The sequence below is a fragment of the Dendrobates tinctorius genome, unplaced genomic scaffold, assembly GCF_039654945.1.
Source record: "Dendrobates tinctorius isolate UK_male_01 unplaced genomic scaffold, ASM3965494v1 ptg000217l, whole genome shotgun sequence".
Taxonomy (NCBI): Eukaryota; Metazoa; Chordata; class Amphibia; order Anura; family Dendrobatidae; genus Dendrobates; species Dendrobates tinctorius.
Window position 1 is genome coordinate 529,814 of NW_027361884.1, and position 21,505 is coordinate 551,318.

A 21,505-nucleotide genomic window follows, 5' to 3' on the forward strand; every position below is an offset into this window, starting at 1 on the left:
TTGAGTCACAGTCTGTCTGTGTCACCAGACCCTTTTTAGTCACCACATTTCTCAAGTATAACCTTCACCCGACCTTTCTCTCCATGACCGCTTCCAAGGGTTGGTGCAGTCACGAGACTCACTTACAGTCGAACCTACTGTCTGAGTCTGACACATCTAGTATGTTACAGGGGCTATTGTCCAGGTCCTTCAGCTTTGCCCTGAGAGTAGATCTGCCATTTTCAGATTCTTGACATCCTTGTTTTCCTTCCTGAACTTCCAAGGTTTCTTCTTTCTAGATGTCTTTGGCTGTCAGCAATTCCATTATTTGGAGGGCCCCTTCAGTTCCCATTACCTTGGGTTGAAGGCGGCAGCCATCATCCACCAATGTGGCAAAGCTGTCCTGTAAGAAGCAATCTTTCGAGCCTTAACTGCTCTATCTCCTTTAGATACACCATTCGATACTCCAACAGAGTATAGCTCCGAGACTCTCCATCGTACCCAAGACGAAGAATCGAATCATACCCTTTTCTCTGGGTTTCTGGTCTTCATGGTCACCTGGAATTCTTAATCTCACCACTCCAGACTTATCCACCATCTCTTGCATGGCTCAACCATTTCTTCCAATGACTTTTTCCACCATAGGAATAGGCAGAAGACTCTGAGCTTTCCTCATATGCTCCAGCTGCCTAGCAGCGTCTTCATTCCTCAATCGAAACATCCACGTTGCACGCACACATCTCCACTCAGGATAGCTACTCTCCTCGCTGTGACATCATTTGTGGACAGTACCACTAACTGTTTAGCTTCTGGGGGCCAGTACACCTTACACGCCCCCACAGCCTTCTTGAATTCTTCAAGCACAGACTGCCTGGCACATGCCTCTCTCAGGTCCTCGGGTACCTCAACAACTCACTTGAATTTCAAAGTGCTATTCTCTTCACGGACGGACGGCTCCTGTTTTGCCTAGGACATTTCCATCAAGACATCTGCCATGACTGGCTGATTGTCTTGTCCAGCTCTTAGTGCAAACTCTCCCTGAGCTTTACCCTCTTCAAGACCCTTTGCCAAGATGGGCATTTACAGCTTTGCCTCATTACCGCTCTGGCACTGCCGCTGTAAGTCTGCGACCACCAACTCCTTCTCTTGTAGAAGTCCTCCTAATGCTTCTCTGAGCACCACCATATCTTCAAATGTGGCCTTGTTCACGGTTTGACACTTTGACAGGTGACCTCTGAGCTCAGAGACTTCCTTCTCCAGCTCATCCACTCTGTGCCCAGGACCCTTTCTCGTTCGACATGCTCTTTTACCGTCTCTTTAAGCATCTTTATTTCATGATCCTGTTCTCTTTTGGCCAGCATGTGTCGCACCATAACTTCTTTAATTATATTTTCAGATGGGCCAGCTTGCCCACCCAAACTCTGCTGCTTGAGAGTTCTATCTGTTCCTTCATCACCAGGTTTAGCTTTCTCTTGGGTCTTCCATCCATTACCTTCGACTGCCTCTAGGGTCTCTGCTGGGCTCTCTGAAGAATCACTGTTCTTGCTCCCAGACTCAAAAACTGAGTTTTTGTCAGATTTTTGTTCCTTCAAATGCTTTACTTCGGCTTGTAAATCTGTCACTTTTTCCTACTCCCGAGACAACTCTTTGGCGAGGTCCTGGAACTCCTGCACTTTGTTCCAGCAGGTCATTTCCAGCTGAGACACGTTTTCTGCATTCTCCTGCCAAGCAGAGCACAGCTTCTCCTCGGTGGAGTGGAGGGTATGGAGCAGCTTCTGCTCCTGCACATCCTTCTCTCTGAGCTGAGCCTTGACTACCGAGAGCTCGGACTCCAGGTGACGCACCTGATCCAGCTGCGTGGAGTTGGCAGCTTTCATACTCGACACCTTCAACCTCTCTTGAGGCTCTGCCCGGTCACCCTTAGGTACCTTTCTACTCTCTAGAACTTAAGAGAACTCCACACTCTCCAGCTCTTCAGCATCAGGTTCTCTGGAGGCTTCACCATACTCAACAGCTTGACTCTGGTGGGATCTTTTTTGCTGAGGTGCGTGTTTAGCCCGCTACGTAGCTTTGAGGTAGCTTTTGGTGCCGCCAACGCGTTCCCGAGTGCCCGACGGCCCGCCGGTACAAATTTGGCGCAAATCGTAGAACACGAAAATTTCCGTCCCTTACCAGGCACTCAACCGCCGGCCCCTTTTCACGCCCATTTCACGCAGTTTACCGGGCGCTCAATTTTGACATTGGTCTGCAGTACCGCAATGAACACCAGGTGTCATCATTGTATTTTTTTTTTAATCAGAGACCACAAGGTGGCAGGATTGCCTTATTTAATAGAATGCTAATGTCTTTCAGTAAAGCTTTGCCTTAAATGACATTTTTAAATAGCTTTTTTGAAGGAACCGGCTGCAGGAACCCGGGGGCAGGTTGTCAGGGGACTGCAGGAGACCGGGGGCAGGTTGTCAGGGGCTGCAGGAGACCGGGGGCAGGTTGTCAGAGGCTGCAGGAGACCGGGGGCAGGTTGTCAGGGGGCTGCAGGAGACCGGGGGCAGGTTGTCAGGGGCTGCAGGAGACCGGGGGCAGGTTGTCAGAGGCTGCAGGAGACCGGGGGCAGGTTGTCAGGGGCTGCAGGAGACAGGGGGCAGGTCTGCCAGACTGAGTGTAACATAGGGCAGTGGAGTGGTAGGGGTAGGGAGATGTGTGACGCGGCCGGGCAGCTTGTCACTCAATCCCCTGTTCTCTGCACTGTGTGGCCGGTGGGCGGGTATGGGGGCGGGGCTATTTCCTTTTGTCGCCAGACATTCATCCCATTCATCCCCCTTGTGCCATGCTGTCTGGCCGGGGTGGGAGTCAGTGGTGTGCGTCCGGAGGAGGAAGGTCGGGTGTCAGCGCTCTGTGAGCCTGTGTGTGACACAGGGCAATGGAGTGGGAGGGGCGGGGAGATGTGTGACGCGGCCGGGCAGCTTGTCACTCAATCCCCTGTTCTCTGCACAGTGTGGCCGCTGGGCGGGCACGGGGGCGGGGCCAGCGTCCTGTGAGGCCGGGTCACTGTCCATCTCGCCGGGCTCTGTGTGCTGTGGGAAATTTAAAGCTTGGAAGCCGCCTGCTGGTAAGTATGTACACCCCTATGGGCACCACCAATACATAGCTACTGTATGGGGTCAGCTGTGTGGGGCATGGTAGGGATACAGGCTGTCCCGGTGGGGTGGAGGGAGGGGAAGCTCAGCACAGTGTATGGGGTCAGCTGTGTGGGGCATGGCAGGGATACAGGCTGTCCCGGTGGGGTGGAGGGAGGGGAAGCTCAGCACAGTGTATGGGGTCAGCTGTGTGGGGCATGGCGGGGATACAGGCTGTCCCGGTGGGGGGAGGGGAAGCTCAGCACAGTGTATGGGGTCAGCTGTGTGGGGCATGGTAGGGATACAGGCTGTCCCGGTGGGGTGGAGGGAGGGGAAGCTCAGCACAGTGTATGGGGTCAGCTGTGTGGGGCATGGCAGGGATACAGGCTGTCCCGGTGGGGTGGGGGGAGGGGAAGCTCAGCACAGTGTTTGGGGTCAGCTGTGTGGGGCATGGTAGGGATACAGGCTGTCCCGGTGGGGTGGAGGGAGGGGAAGCTCAGCACAGTGTATGGGGTCAGCTGTGTGGGGCATGGCAGGGATACAGGCTGTCCCGGTGGGGTGGAGGGAGGGGAAGCTCAGCACAGTGTTTGGGGTCAGCTGTGTGGGGCATGGTAGGGATACAGGCTGTCCCGGTGGGGTGGAGGAAGGGGAAGCTCAGCACAGTGTATGGGGTCAGCTGTGTGGGGCATGGCGGGGATACAGGCTGTCCCGGTGGGGTGGAGGGAGGGGAAGCTCAGCACAGTGTTTGGGGTCAGCTGTGTGGGGCATGGCAGGGATACAGGCTGTCCCGGTGGGGGGAGGGGAAGCTCAGCACAGTGTATGGGGTCAGCTGTGTGGGGCATGGCGGGGATACAGGCTGTCCCGGTGGGGTGGAGGGAGGGGAAGCACAGCACAGTGTATGGGGTCAGCTGTGTGGGGCATGGTAGGGATACAGGCTGTCCCGGTGGGGTGGAGGGAGGGGAAGCTCAGCACAGTGTATGGGGTCAGCTGTGTGGGGCATGGTAGGGATACAGGCTGTCCCGGTGGGGGGAGGGGAAGCTCAGCACAGTGTATGGGGTCAGCTGTGTGGGGCATGGTAGGGATACAGGCTGTCCCGGTGGGGTGGAGGGAGGGGAAGCTCAGCACAGTGTTTGGGGTCAGCTGTGTGGGGCATGGCAGGGATACAGGCTGTCCCGGTGGGGGGAGGGGAAGCTCAGCACAGTGTATGGGGTCAGCTGTGTGGGGCATGGCGGGGATACAGGCTGTCCCGGTGGGGTGGAGGGAGGGGAAGCACAGCACAGTGTATGGGGTCAGCTGTGTGGGGCATGGTAGGGATACAGGCTGTCCCGGTGGGGTGGAGGGAGGGGAAGCTCAGCACAGTGTATGGGGTCAGCTGTGTGGGGCATGGTAGGGATACAGGCTGTCCCGGTGGGGTGGAGGAAGGGGAAGCTCAGCACAGTGTATGGGGTCAGCTGTGTGGGGCATGGCGGGGATACAGGCTGTCCCGGTGGGGTGGAGGGAGGGGAAGCACAGCACAGTGTATGGGGTCAGCTGTGTGGGGCATGGTAGGGATACAGGCTGTCCCGGTGGGGTGGAGGGAAGGGAAGCTCAGCACAGTGTATGGGGTCAGCTGTGTGGGGCATGGCAGGGATACAGGCTGTCCCGGTGGGGTGGAGGGAGGGGAAGCTCAGCACAGTGTATGGGGTCAGCTGTGTGGGGCATGGCAGGGATACAGGCTGTCCCGGTGGGGTGGAGGGAGGGGAAGCTCAGCACAGTGTATGGGGTCAGCTGTGTGGGGCATGGCAGGGATACAGGCTGTCCCGGTGGGGTGGAGGAAGGGGAAGCTCAGCACAGTGTATGGGGTCAGCTGTGTGGGGCATGGCGGGGATACAGGCTGTCCCGGTGGGGTGGAGGGAGGGGAAGCACAGCACAGTGTATGGGGTCAGCTGTGTGGGGCATGGTAGGGATACAGGCTGTCCCGGTGGGGTGGAGGGAGGGGAAGCTCAGCACAGTGTATGGGGTCAGCTGTGTGGGGCATGGCGGGGATACAGGCTGTCCCGGTGGGGTGGAGGGAGGGGAAGCACAGCACAGTGTATGGGGTCAGCTGTGTGGGGCATGGTAGGGATACAGGCTGTCCCGGTGGGGTGGAGGGAGGGGAAGCTCAGCACAGTGTATGGGGTCAGCTGTGTGGGGCATGGTAGGGATACAGGCTGTCCCGGTGGGGTGGAGGAAGGGGAAGCTCAGCACAGTGTATGGGGTCAGCTGTGTGGGGCATGGCGGGGATACAGGCTGTCCCGGTGGGGTGGAGGGAGGGGAAGCACAGCACAGTGTATGGGGTCAGCTGTGTGGGGCATGGTAGGGATACAGGCTGTCCCGGTGGGGTGGAGGGAGGGGAAGCTCAGCACAGTGTATGGGGTCAGCTGTGTGGGGCATGGCAGGGATACAGGCTGTCCCGGTGGGGTGGAGGGAGGGGAAGCTCAGCACAGTGTATGGGGTCAGCTGTGTGGGGCATGGCAGGGATACAGGCTGTCCCGGTGGGGTGGAGGGAGGGGAAGCTCAGCACAGTGTATGGGGTCAGCTGTGTGGGGCATGGCAGGGATACAGGCTGTCCCGGTGGGGTGGAGGGAGGGGAAGCTCAGCACAGTGTATGGGGTCAGCTGTGTGGGGCATGGCAGGGATACAGGCTGTCCCGGTGGGGTGGAGGGAGGGGAAGCTCAGCACAGTGTATGGGGTCAGCTGTGTGGGGCATGGCAGGGATACAGGCTGTCCCGGTGGGGTGGAGGAAGGGGAAGCTCAGCACAGTGTATGGGGTCAGCTGTGTGGGGCATGGCGGGGATACAGGCTGTCCCGGTGGGGTGGAGGGAGGGGAAGCACAGCACAGTGTATGGGGTCAGCTGTGTGGGGCATTGTAGGGATACAGGCTGTCCCGGTGGGGTGGAGGGAGGGGAAGCTCAGCACAGTGTATGGGGTCAGCTGTGTGGGGCATGGCAGGGATACAGGCTGTCCCGGTGGGGTGAGGGGAAGCTCAGCACAGTGTATGGGGTCAGCTGTGTGGGGCATGGCAGGGATACAGGCTGTCCCGGTGGGGTGAGGGGAAGCTCAGCACAGTGTATGGGGTCAGCTGTGTGGGGCATGGCAGGGATACAGGCTGTCCCGGTGGGGTGGGGGGAAGCTCAGCACAGTGTATGGGGTCAGCTGTGTGGGGCATGGCAGGGATACAGGCTGTCCCGGTGGGGTGGAGGGAGGGGAAGCTCAGCACAGTGTATGGGGTCAGCTGTGTGGGGCATGGCAGGGATACAGGCTGTCCCGGTGGGGTGGGGGGAGGGGAAGCTCAGCACAGTGTATGGGGTCAGCTGTGTGGGGCATGGCAGGGATACAGGCTGTCCCGGTGGGGTGGGGGGAGGGGAAGCTCAGCACAGTGTATGGGGTCAGCTGTGTGGGGCATGGTAGGGATACAGGCTGTCCCGGTGGGGTGGGGGGAGGGGAAGCTCAGCACAGTGTATGGGGTCAGCTGTGTGGGGCATGGCAGGGATACAGGCTGTCCCGGTGGGGTGGGGGGAGGGGAAGCTCAGCACAGTGTATGGGGTCAGCTGTGTGGGGCATGGCAGGGATACAGGCTGTCCCGGTGGGGTGGGGGGAGGGGAAGCTCAGCACAGTGTATGGGGTCAGCTGTGTGGGGCATGGCAGGGATACAGGCTGTCCCGGTGGGGTGGAGGGAGGGGTAGCTCAGCACAGAGTATGGGGTCAGCTGTGGGGGGCACGGCAGGGATACAGGCTGTCCAGTTGGGGTGGAGGGAGGGGATGCTCAGCACAGTATATGGGGTCAGCTGTGGGGGGCACGGCGGGGATACAGGCTGTCCCGGTGGGTGGGAGGGTGAGCTGACATGCAGGGGGCTGTGTTATCACTGCTGTGAACACTAGCAGGGCTTAGAATAGAAATAATAGTAAAATACAATAATTCGATAATTCATTTTTTTTTCTTTCCCTGTTTGTCATTAGCTAACAGAGCATAACCCACAGGTAACACTTGAGGAAGCCGCCACCGCGCGCTGTGTCTGCTGGAACCATACACTCATGGATGAAGATTCATATTTAATGTATTAATAGAATTAATAGGATTTAGAATAAAAATAATTTTAAAATTCAATAATTTCCTTTTTTTTTTCAACTAGTTAACAAGGCATCTCAGAGACTGAACTGGCTCCATGTGGCAAGGACAACAAATTTCCCTGCTGGACGACATCACGATGGAGGGACGATGCTCTCCGGCCTCCATCATAATGTGGACCAGCTAGCCTCTTCATCCTTTGTTTGGGTAAGTAAAAATCCATGTACGTATCGTCAAAGTAGCTGTCATGACACGTACATTCATGTATGTGTATACATGTATATACAGTCACCTGTCATGACACCAGAGAGCTGTGTGGCTCTGTAGCACTCTCCAGCACCACACAGCGTCCTACACAGCATTGCGGCCTGCCACAGCCTCCTCCGCCCTCTGACAACCTGCCCCCGGGCTCCTGCAGCCCCTGACAACCTGCCCCCGGGCTCCTGCAGCCCCTGACAACCTGCCCCCGGGCTCCTGCAGCCCCTGACAACCTGCCCCCGGGCTCCTGCAGCCCCTGACAACCTGCCCCCGGGCTCCTGCAGCCCCTGACAACCTGCCCCCGGGCTCCTGCAGCCCCTGACAACCTGCCCCCGGGCTCCTGCAGCCCCTGACAACCTGCCCCCGGGCTCCTGCAGCCCCTGACAACCTGCCCCCTGGCAGTGCCGCAGAGTCCCTGGCAGTGCCGCAGAGTCCCTGGCAGTGCCGCAGAGTCCCTGGCAGTCTCACTCAGTGCCTGTGATAAGAGTGGTCCCTAAAATGTGGGGGGGCGCCGTGCCCTCACCCTCCGAAAAATCTCCCCTTCCATGCCAATTGGCACTTCGAGGGCCCGGTAAGCGACGGCCATTTGCCACGGTCGTTACCCGGTTCTCGACATGCCAATGCCATCAGGCAAGTCGAGGTCTGGGTAAGAAACGTGGCTATACCACGTATGTTACCGGGATCTCGATACTATCCTGTGGATGGAACGTGGGGGGGAGCTCGCGGTTCTGGGTCTGTTTCTCTTGAACCACAAGTCACAGCTAACCAGTTTTGGTGTCTTTTTCGTAGTGGAGACTCTCAGCTGTCCACCCTGGGAGCGACTAATGTCTGGCTCTTACGGCACGGGAGTGGTGGTCCTCAGAGCCAGGGCCTAGGTTCTCCGGAACCGCAAGTCGCAGCCGGGCGAAACGGGTCTTAAAATCTGGGGAATTCCCTCGGTTTTCATCCCCCAAAGTGGCTCGTCACTGTGCGCTTAGGCTAGCCGGCTCTCAACCTCAGTATGTCACATTCAACAGTGAGAGCCGGCTAATGGTGCAGGCTTGAGGGGGAACAAATGCCCAACAGAGCAGCACACAGCCCCAATAAATATTTCCCCACATCAGTCTGGTAATTAGATTTCAAATGACACCCCAGTGGCCCCTCTGGCTTTACCAGAAGTCGCACCAGGGGCCCAATATCTGATTTGGACAGCAGATTTGAAAAGACATTTTGAGGCCTTGGGTCGGTTTTGAGGTTCTGAAACCCCACAACTACCCAGCAGAAGGTACCAGGCCAACCAAACTTGGCAGGAAAATTGTCCAGGATGCCTCCTACAAACAGAGACATCACTTGTCCCCCTGCTGCCCAGGGAATTTGAATTCTGGGGTCAGAGCATGGCTGTCCATTGATGAAAAGGATCCTGGTGGTGCAGGCTTGAGGGGGAACAAATGCCCAACAGAGCAGCACACAGCCGCAATAAATGTTCCCTCACATCAGTATGGTAATTAGCTTTCAAATGACACCCCAGTGGCCCCTCTGGATTTTACAGAAGTCGCACCAGGGGCCCAATATCTGATTTGGACAGCAGATTTGAAAAGACATTTTGAGGCCTTGGGTCGGTTTTGAGGTTCTGAAACCCCACAACTACCAAGCAGAAGGTACCAGGCCAACCAAACTTGGCAGGAATATTCTCCAGGATGCCTCCTTCAAACAGAGTCATAACTTGTCCCCCTGCTGCCCAGGGAATTTGAATTCAGGGGTCAGTGCATGGCTGTCCATTGATGAAAAGGATCCTGGTGGTGCAAGCTTGAGGGGGAACAAATGCCCAACAGAGCAGCACACAGCCCCAATAAATGTTCCCTCACATCAGTCTGGTAATTAGCTTTCAAACCACACCCCAATGGCCCCTCTGGCTTTACCAGATGTCGCACCAGGGGCCCAATATCTGATTTGGACAGCAGATTTGAAAAGACATTTTGAGGCCTTGGGTCGGTTTTGAGGTTCTGAAACCCCACAACTACCCAGCAGAAGGTACCAGGCCAACCAAACTTGGTAGGAATATTCTCCAGGATGCCACCTACATACAGAGACATGACTTGTCCCCCTGCTCCCCATGGAATTTGATTTCAGGGGGTCAGAGCATGGCTGTCCATGGATAAAAATGGTCCTGGTGGTGCAGGCTTGAGGGGGCACAAATGCCCAACAGAGCAGCACACAGCCCCAATAAATGTTCCCTCACATTTGTGTGGTAATTTGCTTTCAATTAACACCCCAGTGGCCCCTCTGGCTTTACCAGAAGTCGCACCAGGGGCCCAATATCTGATTTTGACAGGATGCCTCACAGAGACATCACTTTTCCCCCTGCTCCCCATCGAATTTGATTTCCTACCAAGTTTGGTTGGCCTGGTACCTTCTGCTGGGTAGTTGTGGGGTTTCAGAACCTCAAAACCGACCCAAGGCCTCAAAATGTCTTTTCAAATCTGCTGTCCAAATCAGATATTGGGCCCCTGGTGCGACTTCTGGTAAAGCCAGAGGGGCCACTGGGGTGTCATTTTAAAGCTAATTACCAGACTGATGTGAGGGAACATTTATTGGGGCTGTGTGCTGCTCTGTTAGGCATTTGTGCCCCCTCAAGCCTGCACCACCAGGATCCTTTTCATCAATGGACAGCCATGCTCTGACCCCAGAATTCAAATTCCCTGGGCAGCAGGGGGACAAGTGATGTCTCTGTTTGTAGGAGGCATCCTGGACAATTTTCCTGCCAAGTTTGGTTGGCCTGGTACCTTCTGCTGGGTAGTTGTGGGGTTTCAGAACCTCAAAACCGACCCAAGACCTCAAAATGTCTTTTCAAATCTGCTGTCCAAATCAGATATTGGGCACCTGGTGCGACCTCTGTTAAAGCCAGAGGGACCACTGGGGTGTCATTTGAAAGCTAACTACCAGACTGATGTGAGGGAACATTTATTGGGGCTGTGTGCTGCTCTGTTGGGCATTTGTTCCCCCTCAGGCCTTCACCACCTGAATCCTTTTCATCAGTGGACAGCCATCCTCTGACCCCTGAATTCAAATTCCCTGGGCAGCAGGGGGACAAGTGATGTCTCTGTTTGAAGGAGGCATCCTGGACAATATTCCTGCCAAGTTTGGTTGGCCTGGTACCTTCTGCTGGGTAATTGTGAGGTTTCAGAAGCTCAAAACCGACCCAAGGCCTCAAAATGTCTTTTCAAATCTGCTGTCCAAATCAGATATTGGGCCCCTGGTGCGACTTCTGGTAAAGCCAGAGGGGCCACTTGGGTGTCATTTGAAAGCTAATTACCAGACTGATGTGAGGGAACATTTATTGGGGCTGTGTGCTGCTCTGTTGGGCATTTGTTCCCCCTCAAGCCTGCACCACCAGGATCCTTTTTTATCAATGGACAGCCATGCACTGACCCCAGAAATCAAATTCCCTGGGCAGCAGGGGGACAAGTGATGTCTCTGTTTGTAGGAGGCATCCTGGACAATATTCCAATATGAAACGTGAATATACTACGTGTGTTACCGGGCTCTCGATACTATCCTTTGGATGGAACGTGGGGGGAGCTCGCGGTTCTGGGTCTGTTTCTCTTGAACCACAAGTCACAGCAACCCAGTTTTGGTGTCTTTTTCGTAGCGGAGACTCTCAGCAGTCCACCCTGGGAGCGACTAATGTCTGGCGCTTACGGCACGGGAGTGGTGGTCCTCAGAGCCAGGGCCTAGGTTCTCCGGAACCGCAAGTCGCAGCCGGGCGAAACGGGTCTTAAAATCTGGGGAATTCCCTCGGTTTTCATCCCCCAAAGTGGCTCGTCACTGTGCGCTTAGGCTGCGGAGCTACCCAGCAAAAAGATGAAAACGTCGGCCATTTTGACAGGGAGCGGGGGGTGCGAAACATTTTCCCCCTGGCATGTGATATGTCAATCGAATAGAGAATTTCACCCAGAAAACAATGGCGTGCTTTTTTTCCACGTTGCGTTAGTGGTTTTCGATTTAATGTGGCGTTTTACTTTTGTTTTAGGCAAAATGAATGATATTCTCCAAAAGTGCCAGCGAGAAGAGGGGGCCCTGAAATGTGTGGGGGGGCACCGTGCCCTCACCCTCCGAAAGATCTAGTGGCCGACTGCCACCGCCACGGAGATATGATCGATTTCCAATGCATGTCTACAAGAAAAACATGCCAAAACTTCGAGGGTTCAATGGTCTGATGCTAGCCCTTTTACGGGAAGAAATCCCAAGGTGTGCCCTTCAAATAGACACCAAAAGCATGTGGCTGCAAATTGTGGTTCCAGAGAAATGAGACCAAGACCTCCGGCACCCAAGGTTCAATGCAAATTGGATGGTCAAGGCCTGGTTAACGAACGGGGCGTGTATGCGGCTGTTACCCGGATCTCGATATAGTAATTTAAATGGAACGGAGATACCACTTTGATTAGGTGGTTACACTTCCTCTTGTACCTAGGTGGCACAAGAAGACGTGGAGCTGCCTTTTTCTTGCAGTGACTAGGGTTCGAATCCTTTTATTGTTTAACTCAATATTTATTTTTCTATTTCTTTAAGGGGTGTGTTCTTAAACTTGAGTAGTGACAGCACAGCCAATCATGATGAGGAGGAAGTTGAGGTGAGGATTTGAATATGGGGCATGTCTTTACTTGCTTTCAAACTGCCTACGAGGAAAGATGGCTGAGAGACAAACTGTAAGTACATAAATCAGCAACCCGGTTTTGGTGTCTATTTGAAGTGCAGTGCCTGGGCTTTCTTCCCCTAAAAGCGCTAGTGTCCAGGGCTTATGAAGGCAGAGCAGTGACCCCAGATTTTGGGCATTTTTTTTCTCATAGATATGTATTGGAAAGTGGATAAGGGTGGTCCGTTTTGGGCAAATTTCTCTGGAATTCAAGTCACTGCAGGGCAGTGAGGGTCTTAAAATTTGTGGGAGACTCTGTACTCACCCTGTTAAAGATCTAGATTCTGTGTGCATCAGCCACGGAGATATAATCGCTTAGCTCCCTATGATGAATCCCATTAATTTAGGACTTTGACAATTTTTTCACCTACAAATTACCAGAAGTCCTAAATGAATGGCATAGTAGGAAAAGCGCACTGGCAAATAGTACATGTGTTGATGAGCATGCTTCCTATAATTTATAGCATTTTTTACAGAGAGGCTTCAAAATGGCACATGCTCTGAAGTACAATTCGAATTGACCCAGATTCCTTGTCCTTAACTATGTGCACATGCTGCGGATTATGTGCGGATTCATCCGCGCGGATTTTGTAAAATCCGCAGGTGAAACCGCAGGTCAAAAGACCTGCGGTTTTACCTGCGGATTGCTCTGCGGTTTTGCCCTGCGGTTTTTCATCTCCTCAATGGAGGAGATGGCAAACCGCAGGAGAATCCGCAGAAAGAATTGACATGTCAATTCTTTCTGCGGATTGAAAACCGCAGATAATCCGCGCGGAAAATTCCGCACCGTCGGCACTGCGGTTTTTGATTCCCATAGGGAATCATGGTACTGTACACCGCAGCAAAAACTGCTGCGGGTCCGCCGCGGCCAAAACCGCTGCGGAACCGCAGCAAAATCCGCAGCGTGTGCACACAGCCTAAGATGTCTTTTATTTTTTCTAGGATTTTGCACACTACAATTATGAAGAATCATTGGTCCCTGTTTCCCAAAAAAGAGGTGGGTTGAATCATAAAAGAACATGAGGCTGTGGTGTCACATGCAATATTTAATAGCATTTCATATTCGGTTTCAGCTATTTCTGATGGTAATGGTGAAAAAGTGAAGCGTTCCAGGGAGGTGGAGGTGTTTACCATACAGGTAATGTTCTGCTCACATATTCATCCACGTTCCCATTTGTTCTCCATCCTCTTAACCACATTACTCTCTCTGTAGGTCAGAGGTTGGCGTCGGTACAGAATGTTAAAACTGATAAACGATGCCCTGGAACATCAGGATGAAGCATACCAGTTGAAACCCAAGGTACGGAGTCCTGTTAAATTACTTTTACGCGGGATGATTTATCAGGCTATTACGCCCATCTAGCACCTCGATTGTCAATGTGACTTTACACACAACTATTAAGCAACTGTCGCTCAGTAGTCGGTGATGAGCGACTATCGTTCCAATTGTGCACGACCACACACCGGACACTAAATGATATTCCCTCAGTCACTCAGATCATGCAGTGTTGTTTTGTTTGGCTGAGTACATGCTATCGCCAGTATTTCATTAGCACACTGGCTGGGGAACAGTTCCAGTCTTTTGTCTGCACTGCATTAGCACTGTGAAGAGGTTTGTACTACACCACGATGCATGACACTTCACCAAATAGCACTCCGGTATATGATAAAAGGGTTAAACGCTCACCCGAATGCTGACCGAGGCATCCTGCAGTACTTCAGGACCTTCAACAGCATCAGAGATCATTTGATCTCCAACATCATTGAAGGTCCTGCAAGAAGCCTCATTGAGCAGCGGTGTCATTCAGGTGTGTAAAGCCAGCCCTTTGATTTAAAAAAAAAAAAAAAAGTGACAATGAACACTGAGCAACTTCTAGATCAGCAATCTTGGGCAGAAAACAAGTATTTTGCTCTGAAGGTACACAGCCTATCAGTACAGGATCCATTAAAGTTGTTCACTGACTGGGGTGGGAGGTGGTAGGGGAGGTAGTGAAGAAAAAATAAAATCAGTTGGAAAAAAAACTTGCACATCTCCACAGCCAGGTTGTCTACATTCAACCCTTCTGATTGCAGGCACAGACATCTCAGAACCTCCCATATAACAAAGGAGATAAGAGTTGGTGTGTAGAAAACATTGCTATGCGGAGGGGTAGACATTACATTTTTATAAAATAAAATGAGCAAACTCCACATAGCAAAGTTTTCTACAGCCCTTAACTTGTTATCTCCTTTCCTATCTGCTACTATTGTGACCTGACTCGCAGCCTAAGGCTATGTGCACACGGGGAAAATCCTCCTGCGGATTTTTCTGCGCAGAATTCACGAAATCCGCAGGTCAAATGAGCTGCATTTTTCCTGCGGATTTCTTCCTTTTTTAGTGCAGTTTTGATGCGGTTTTTCAGTGCGGTTTTCCCCCTGCGGTTTTTGAGAATGGGGAGATAGAAAACCGCACAAAAGAAGTCACATGCAGTTGTTTGAAAACCGCACACCCACTTTCTGCAGCGTCTGCACAGATTTTTTTTTTTCCATAGATTTACATGCTACTGTAAATCACTGTGCGGTTCTGCGGGAAAAATGCATCGTGTGCACATGGCCTAAAAGCATCTTTGATTACAGTATATAATGTATAATATTTTGTGGGTGACAATGTTGCCGAGGTGCCATACCAGACTGTCACTATGTATAATGTTGCACTGTGCAATATTGATCAAATTTTTTTCTCTCCCCAGTTTGGATACGGTTTCACAAATTGGCAATAATGAAGATGGAGAAAGGAAGCTATGCCATTGCTGTAAAGCACAGGAATAAGACCAAATATAGTTTTATGTTTGTTTCTCTAAATAACATGACGTTTGCTTTGGTTTTGTTCCCTTTTCTATAGTATAGTGGTGATATGAATATGATATGTACATGTCAGCATACCCTGTGGACTTTTTCTACTGTGAATTTTAGGAGCTTGACACTTGCACAATGAATAATGATGAGGTGTCCGTGTGACCAGAGGTTACAGAATGCAATTGTACCCATTGTATCTGATGAGGTTATTCTCATATGTGTTTTTCTGTCACAGGCCAGAAAAAGGAGATGAAAGTAGAATGGTCCTGGATAATCAGACAGTGCATGCACTAGGGCTCATGCCTTGTCTTTCAGGCAACTAACTCACAGCTATGTGAATACAGCTACAAGCAAGCTAAAGTACTTAATGACTAGTAGGGAGTGAGAGGTGCTATAAAAGTACAGAGTACCTGAAGGCCATGAGTACAAAGATGGCTTTACAAACCCTAATACCATTAAACAAGTCTTCTATAGCCCACACACAACTACAACATAGCCAGCTTAAATAATATTTTATTGAATTAAAACGAAAGCTCAAACTGTTAAAAATATAATTCAAATAAGAGTGCATTTACTCAGGCAATTAATCCAGTGACATTGTCAAGGGATGGGCCTTAAATTTATCAGCTCAGATCCCTGTGCATAGTCCTCACTTTGGCCATGATGCCAGAGCAATTGACAGGTTTTTTTCATCATTGCTGATAGCCCTAGGCCTTAAAAGCGTACAAATTTTTATATATATATATTTACTGTGACAGATCTGTCACTTCTCTGTGTGCGAAATTCACAGTAAATATGCAGGTGACTACATTGCATATTTACTGCAACGTGTACCAGTTTTACGTGCAAGAACCATCCATACGCATGTGTGGATCAGCCCTTGGAATCCCCTGTTTCTATATATATATATATATATATATATATTACACACACACATTGGAAAGAAACAGGGGATTCCAAGGGCTGAGCCACACATGCGTATGGATGGTTCTTGCACATAAAACTGGTACACGTTGCAGTAAATATGCAATGTAGTCACCTGCATATTTACTGTGAATTTTGCACACAGAGAAGTGACAGATCTGTCACTTCTGTGTTTTAACCCTGTAACATCTTATCTGATATACCAGCACAGATGTTACAGGTGGATGGGGCATCAAGGGTTAATTACTTACCTCCTTCTGCACACTTATTGCAGGATACACACGGATTTTGTGTGCATTCCACATTTGCAGAAATCACACAAAACACTTGATAACAATATGCATGTGTGGATGGGCCACAAGTTTGAAGACCCCCCCCTGAATATATATATATATAAAAAGTTTAGTTACGCTTTAACAATACACTAGAATAAAAACCATTAGTTTAATAAACAAAAACATTGCAGAGCAGCAACATGCACATTATTTAAAAGACTAAATTTCACCTGCAAAAGAGAAAAAAAAAAGTTAGAATAGACTCAATTAAAGGTGAACTATAGTATTAGAAGAACAGCTGCCTCCTTGCAAAAAACTGCCACTTCCAAACTGGCGTTAAGTGAAGTCATGATGCTCAGCTCCATTGAACTCAATAGAGCTGAGCCTCAATATCACATATTTCTGGAAGCTGTTTTTCTGTTGCTAGAGTACCCACCTAAAACGCAAACAAAAATGAACTTTAACTTCGGAGTCTCTTCAGCATGACCACAGGGTTCATATTCCATCTCCTCATCTGCGATGTACTTGTTTCTTTAGTGCTTAGAAGGAAAAAGGAATGATGTTACAACTGAAAGATATGCATAAAAAAATCCACACTTCTAGAATACTGGCACTCAGCCAAAGTACAGTAATGCTTCACAGAAATGCTGCAAAGTGTTACTATGCTTTAAGGTTTTTCCATGAGTCCTGGCTATCACATTAAAGGGTGAGCGCCGGTGGCAGGATTTTTTTTTTCTTCCAATGTTATCCCCTATCCATAGAATAGTTTTTAAAGTTCCATACAATAGAATTATCTACAGTTTCAAACTCAGTGGCTGGTGTGGCTAGTCCCTGACAAGTACAGTAAGAATTTAATATAAATAGAAGTGTTCAATAATTACCTTGAAGAGCTCCTTTTCTGGTTCTGCCTCATGGAACGTGTCTGCATGAGAAAGGACGGGGAAGGTACATGTGCCCTGAAATGAATACATTAGTATTAAAAGCTGGTAATGAGTGCATCCATTAGCTTGGCACCATGGTATTGGAGTAAAGGTATTTTCACCTTGCACTCGAAGTCTCTTCATGCTCACTCTCCAGTTCTTCGGGAATCAGTTCTGGTATCTGGGAACTGTGGACTGCAGCTGTCTGGTCTCTTCTTCCCCTGGTGTTCTCTTCTGCAACCCTTTAGGGGAATCAAAAAGAAGAAAAAAAGAAGTCTTTGTCAAGTTTATTTCAAAGCATGTATTATTTTCATTTCACAATAAAATACCTTGAAGTGCTGGCTGTGGCTTCTTGACTCGCTGACTTCCGTGCTTCCATCAGTAGGCTTTGTCCATGGCAAATGTCATCCATGTTCTTTTCCCGGTAGTTCCTGTCCGCTGTAAGATTTGAATGTGCCAAATACCTGGCGACCAGACGTTGTTGCACGTCAGTACATCTTGAGAGAGTCCAGGATTCAAGCACTTTTCTAACCATCTGGCTGGTGACTATGGGGAGATGAAACCTAAAAAAAAAAAAAAAATTTATATATATATATATATACACTACATGTAGAGACTAAGTTGTATGACTTTTAATAATCTTACTTCCTGTGAAAACGGTTCATATCATTGGTTACGTTTTTTGTAGAGGAGACTCTCGGCTGTCCACCCTGGGAGCGACTAATGTCTGGCGCTTACGGCACGGGAGTGGCGGTCCTCAGAGCCAGGGCCTAGGTTCTCCGGAACCGCAAGTCGCAGCCGGGCGAAACGGGTCTTGAAATCTGGGGAATTCCCTCGGTTTTCATCCCCCAAAGTGGCTCGTCACTGTGCGCTTAGGCTACGGAGCTACCCAGCAAAAAGATGAAAACGTTGGCCATTTTGACAGGGAGCGGGGGGTGCGAAACATTTTCCCCCTGGCGTGCGATATGTCAATCGAATAGAGAATTTCACCCAGAAAACAATGGCGTGTTTTTTTTCCACGTTGCGTTAGTGGTTTTCGATTTAATGTGGCGTTTTACTTTTGTTTTAGGCAAAATGAATGATATTCTCCACTAACAAAGTGCCAGCGAGAAGAGGGGACCCTGAAATGTGTGTGTGTGTGTGTGTGTGGGGGGTGCGCCCGTGCCCTCACCCTCCGAAAAATCTCCCCTTCCATGCCAATTGGCACGTCGAGGGCCCGGTAAGCGACGGCCATTTGCCTCGGTCGTTACCCGGTTCTCTACATGCTAATGCCATCAGGCAAGTCGAGGTCTGGGTAGGAAACGTGGCTATACCACGTGTGTTACCGGGATCTCGATACTATCCTTTGGATGGAACGTGGGGGGGAGCTTGCGGTTCTGGGTCTGTTTCTCTTGAACCACAAGTCACAGCAACCCAGTTTTGGTGTCTTTTTCGCAGAGGAGACTCTCAGCAGTCCACCCTGGGGCCGTGAAGTACTCCCCTGGAATTTTTTTACCCTTTATAGCATGTAGACAGATGATGATTTTAGCCGGTGGGAGCACGCTATGACCCCCTGATTGCCAATTCCTCTGTGTTCAGGGGCCACATTGAGGTGCCCCCTTTTAGGTAGCAGTCTGAAGAACGTGTGTGCAAAATTTGGGGTTGCTGGCACCTTCCCCTCGGGAGTTGTGGGGTCTGAGGCCCCAGAAAGCTGATCCAGGCAGATCATTCTTTAGGAGGGCTGGTTCTTTTTGAGCTTTCGGGGTCCCCTGATCGGCTTCTGGGCATGCTAGCGGGGCGCACGAGGTGGCGTTGGAAAGCTTAGGACCTGCTCTGGGCTTGATAACAGGTCCTGGGGCCGTGAAGTACTCCACTGGAATTTTTTTACCCTTTATAGCATGTAGACAGATGATGATTTTAGCCGGGGGGGAGCACGCTATGACCCCCTGATTGCCAATTCCTCTGTGTTCAGGGGCCCCATTGAGGTAGCCCCTTTTAGGTAGCAGTCTGAAGAACGTGTGTGCAAAATTTGGGGTTGCTGGCACCTTCCCCTCTGGAGTTGTGGGGTCTGAGGCCCCAGAAAGCTGATCCAGACAGATCATTCTTTAGGAGGGCTGGTTCTTTTTGAGCTTTCGGGGTCCCCTGATCGGCTTCTGGGCATGCTAGCGGGGCGCACGAGGTGGCGTTGGAAAGCTTAGGACCTGCTCTGGGCTTGATAACAGGTCCTGGGGCCGTGAAGTACTCCCCTGGAATTTTTTTACCCTTTATAGCATGTAGACAGATGATGATTTTAGCCGGGGGGAGCACGCTATGACCCCCTGATTGCCAATTTCTCTGTGTTCAGGGGCCCCATTGAGGTAGCCCCTTTTAGGTAGCAGTCTGAAGAACGTGTGTGCAAAATTTGGGGTTGCTGGCACCTTCCCCTCGGGAGTTGTGGGGTCTGAGGCCCCAGAAAGCTGATCCAGGCAGATCATACTTTAGGAGGGCTGGTTCTTTTTGCGCTTTCGGGGTCCCCTCATCGGCTTCTGCGCATGCAAGCGGGGCGCACGAGGTGACGTTGGAAAGCTTAGGACCTGCTCTGGGCTTGATAACAGGTCCTGGGGCCGTGAAGTACTCCCCTGGAATTTTTTTACCCTTTATAGCACGTAGACAGATGATGATTTTAGCCGGGGGGAGCACGCTATGACCCCCTGATTGCCAATTTCTCTGTGTTCAGGGGCCCCATTGAGGTAGCCCCTTTTAGGTAGCAGTCTGAAGAACGTGTGTGAAAAATTTGGGGTTGCTGGCACCTTCCCCTCGGGAGTTGTGGGGTCTGAGGCCCCAGAAAGCTGATCCAGGCAGATCATACTTTAGGAGGGCTGGTTCTTTTTGCGCTTTCGGGGTCCCCTGATCGGCTTCTGGGCATGCTAGCGGGGCGCACGAGGTGGCGTTGGAAAGCTTAGGACCTGCTCTGGGCTTGATAACAGGTCCTGGGGCCGTGAAGTACTCCCCTGGAATTTTTTTACCCTTTATAGCATGTAGACAGATGATGATTTTAGCCGGTGGGAGCACGCTATGACCCCCTGATTGCCAATTCCTCTGTGTTCAGGGGCCACATTGAGGTGCCCCCTTTTAGGTAGCAGTCTGAAGAACGTGTGTGCAAAATTTGGGGTTGCTGGCACCTTCCCCTCGGGAGTTGTGGGGTCTGAGGCCCCAGAAAGCTGATCCAGGCAGATCATTCTTTAGGAGGGCTGGTTCTTTTTGAGCTTTCGGGGTCCCCTGATCGGCTTCTGGGCATGCTAGCGGGGCGCACGAGGTGGCGTTGGAAAGCTTAGGACCTACTCTGGGCTTGATAACAGGTCCTGGGGCCGTGAAGTACTCCCCTGGAATATTTTTACCCTTTATAGCATGTAGACAGATGATGATTTTAGCCGGGGGGAGCACGCTATGACCCCCTGATTGCCAATTTATCTGTGTTCAGGGGCCCCATTGAGGTACCCCATTTTAGGTAGCAGTCTGAAGAACGTGTGTGCAAAATTTGGGGTTGCTGGCACCATCCCCTCGGGAGTTGTGGGGTCTGAGGCCCCAGAAAGCTGATCCAGGCAGATCATTCTTTATGAGGGCTGGTTCTTTTTGCGCTTTCGGGGTCCCCTGATCGGCTTCTGGGCATGCTAGCGGGGCGCACGAGGTGGCGTTGGAAAGCTTAGGACCTGCTCTGGGCTTGATAACAGGTCCTGGGGCCGTGAAGTACTCCCCTGGAATTTTTTTACCCTTTATAGCATGTAGACAGATGATGATTTTAGCCGGGGGGAGCACGCTATGACCCCCTGATTGCCAATTTGTCTGTGTTCAGGGGCCCCATTGAGGTACCCAATTTTAGGTAGCAGTCTGAAGAACGTGTGTGCAAAATTTGGGGTTGCTGGCACCTTCCCCTCGGGAGTTGTGGGGTCTGAGGCCCCAGAAGGCTGATCCAGGCAGATCATACTTTAGGAGGGCTGGTTCTTTTTGCGCTTTCGGGGTCCCCTGATCGGCTTCTAGAATTTCACCCAGAAAACAATGGCGTGTTTTTTTTCCACGTTGCGTTAGTGGTTTTCGATGTAATGTGGCGTTTTTCTTTTGTTTTAGGCAAAATGAATGATATTCTCCACTAACAAAGTGCCAGCGAGAAGAGGGGGCCCTGAAATGTGTTTGTGTGTGGGGGGGGGGGGTGCGCCCGTGCCCTCACCCTCCGAAAAATCTCCCCTTCCATGCCAATTGGCACGTCGAGGGCCCGGTAAGCGACGGCCATTTGCCACGGTCGTTACCCGGTTCTCGACATGCCAATGCCATCAGGTATCTGGTCACACACGGTATCTGGTCACAGGAGCAGGACCCAAGACAGAGAAGCTGCGTCCCTCTAGACCTACCATGTGTGCGGCGTCGCTGCTGCGAACGCCAAGAAGGGCTGCAACTGCAGCACAGCGTAGGACACTGCCGCTCGACGA

General features: G+C 51.4%; 1 protein-coding gene across 3 annotated transcripts; it reads left to right on the plus strand.

Annotated features, from left to right (window-relative positions):
• Positions 1-2,624: 2,624 nt before the first annotated feature.
• On the plus strand, positions 2,625-15,035 carry LOC141058895 (uncharacterized). Of its 3 annotated transcripts, XM_073555097.1 has the most exons (6): positions 2,625-3,085; positions 7,244-7,386; positions 13,052-13,106; positions 13,183-13,247; positions 13,323-13,409; positions 14,839-15,035. In XM_073555097.1, exons 1-6 carry the CDS (start codon positions 2,743-2,745, stop codon positions 14,866-14,868), a joined length of 723 nt encoding a protein of 240 aa, XP_073411198.1. In that variant the 5' UTR covers positions 2,625-2,742; the 3' UTR covers positions 14,869-15,035. The 3 variants fall into 3 exon arrangements, 2 of the variants coding, with proteins under 2 accessions (XP_073411198.1, XP_073411199.1); XR_012222348.1 differs by lacking the exons at positions 2,625-3,085; positions 7,244-7,386 and adding an exon at positions 11,973-12,046; XM_073555098.1 differs by lacking the exons at positions 2,625-3,085; positions 7,244-7,386 and adding an exon at positions 11,989-12,122.
• The last annotated feature ends 6,470 nt before the right edge of the window (positions 15,036-21,505 follow it).

Excerpts from the sequence above, each read along its gene's own strand:
- LOC141058895 (XM_073555097.1), top strand. The coding sequence starts at position 2,743 with ATGGGGGCGGGGCTATTTCCTTTTGTCGCCAGACATTCATCCCATTCA. Across the intron at positions 3,086-7,243 it reads AGCTTGGAAGCCGCCTGCTG|TTAACAAGGCATCTCAGAGA; the intron begins GTAAGTATGTAC and ends TTTTTCAACTAG. Across the intron at positions 13,410-14,838 it reads CATACCAGTTGAAACCCAAG|TTTGGATACGGTTTCACAAA; the intron begins GTACGGAGTCCT and ends TTCTCTCCCCAG.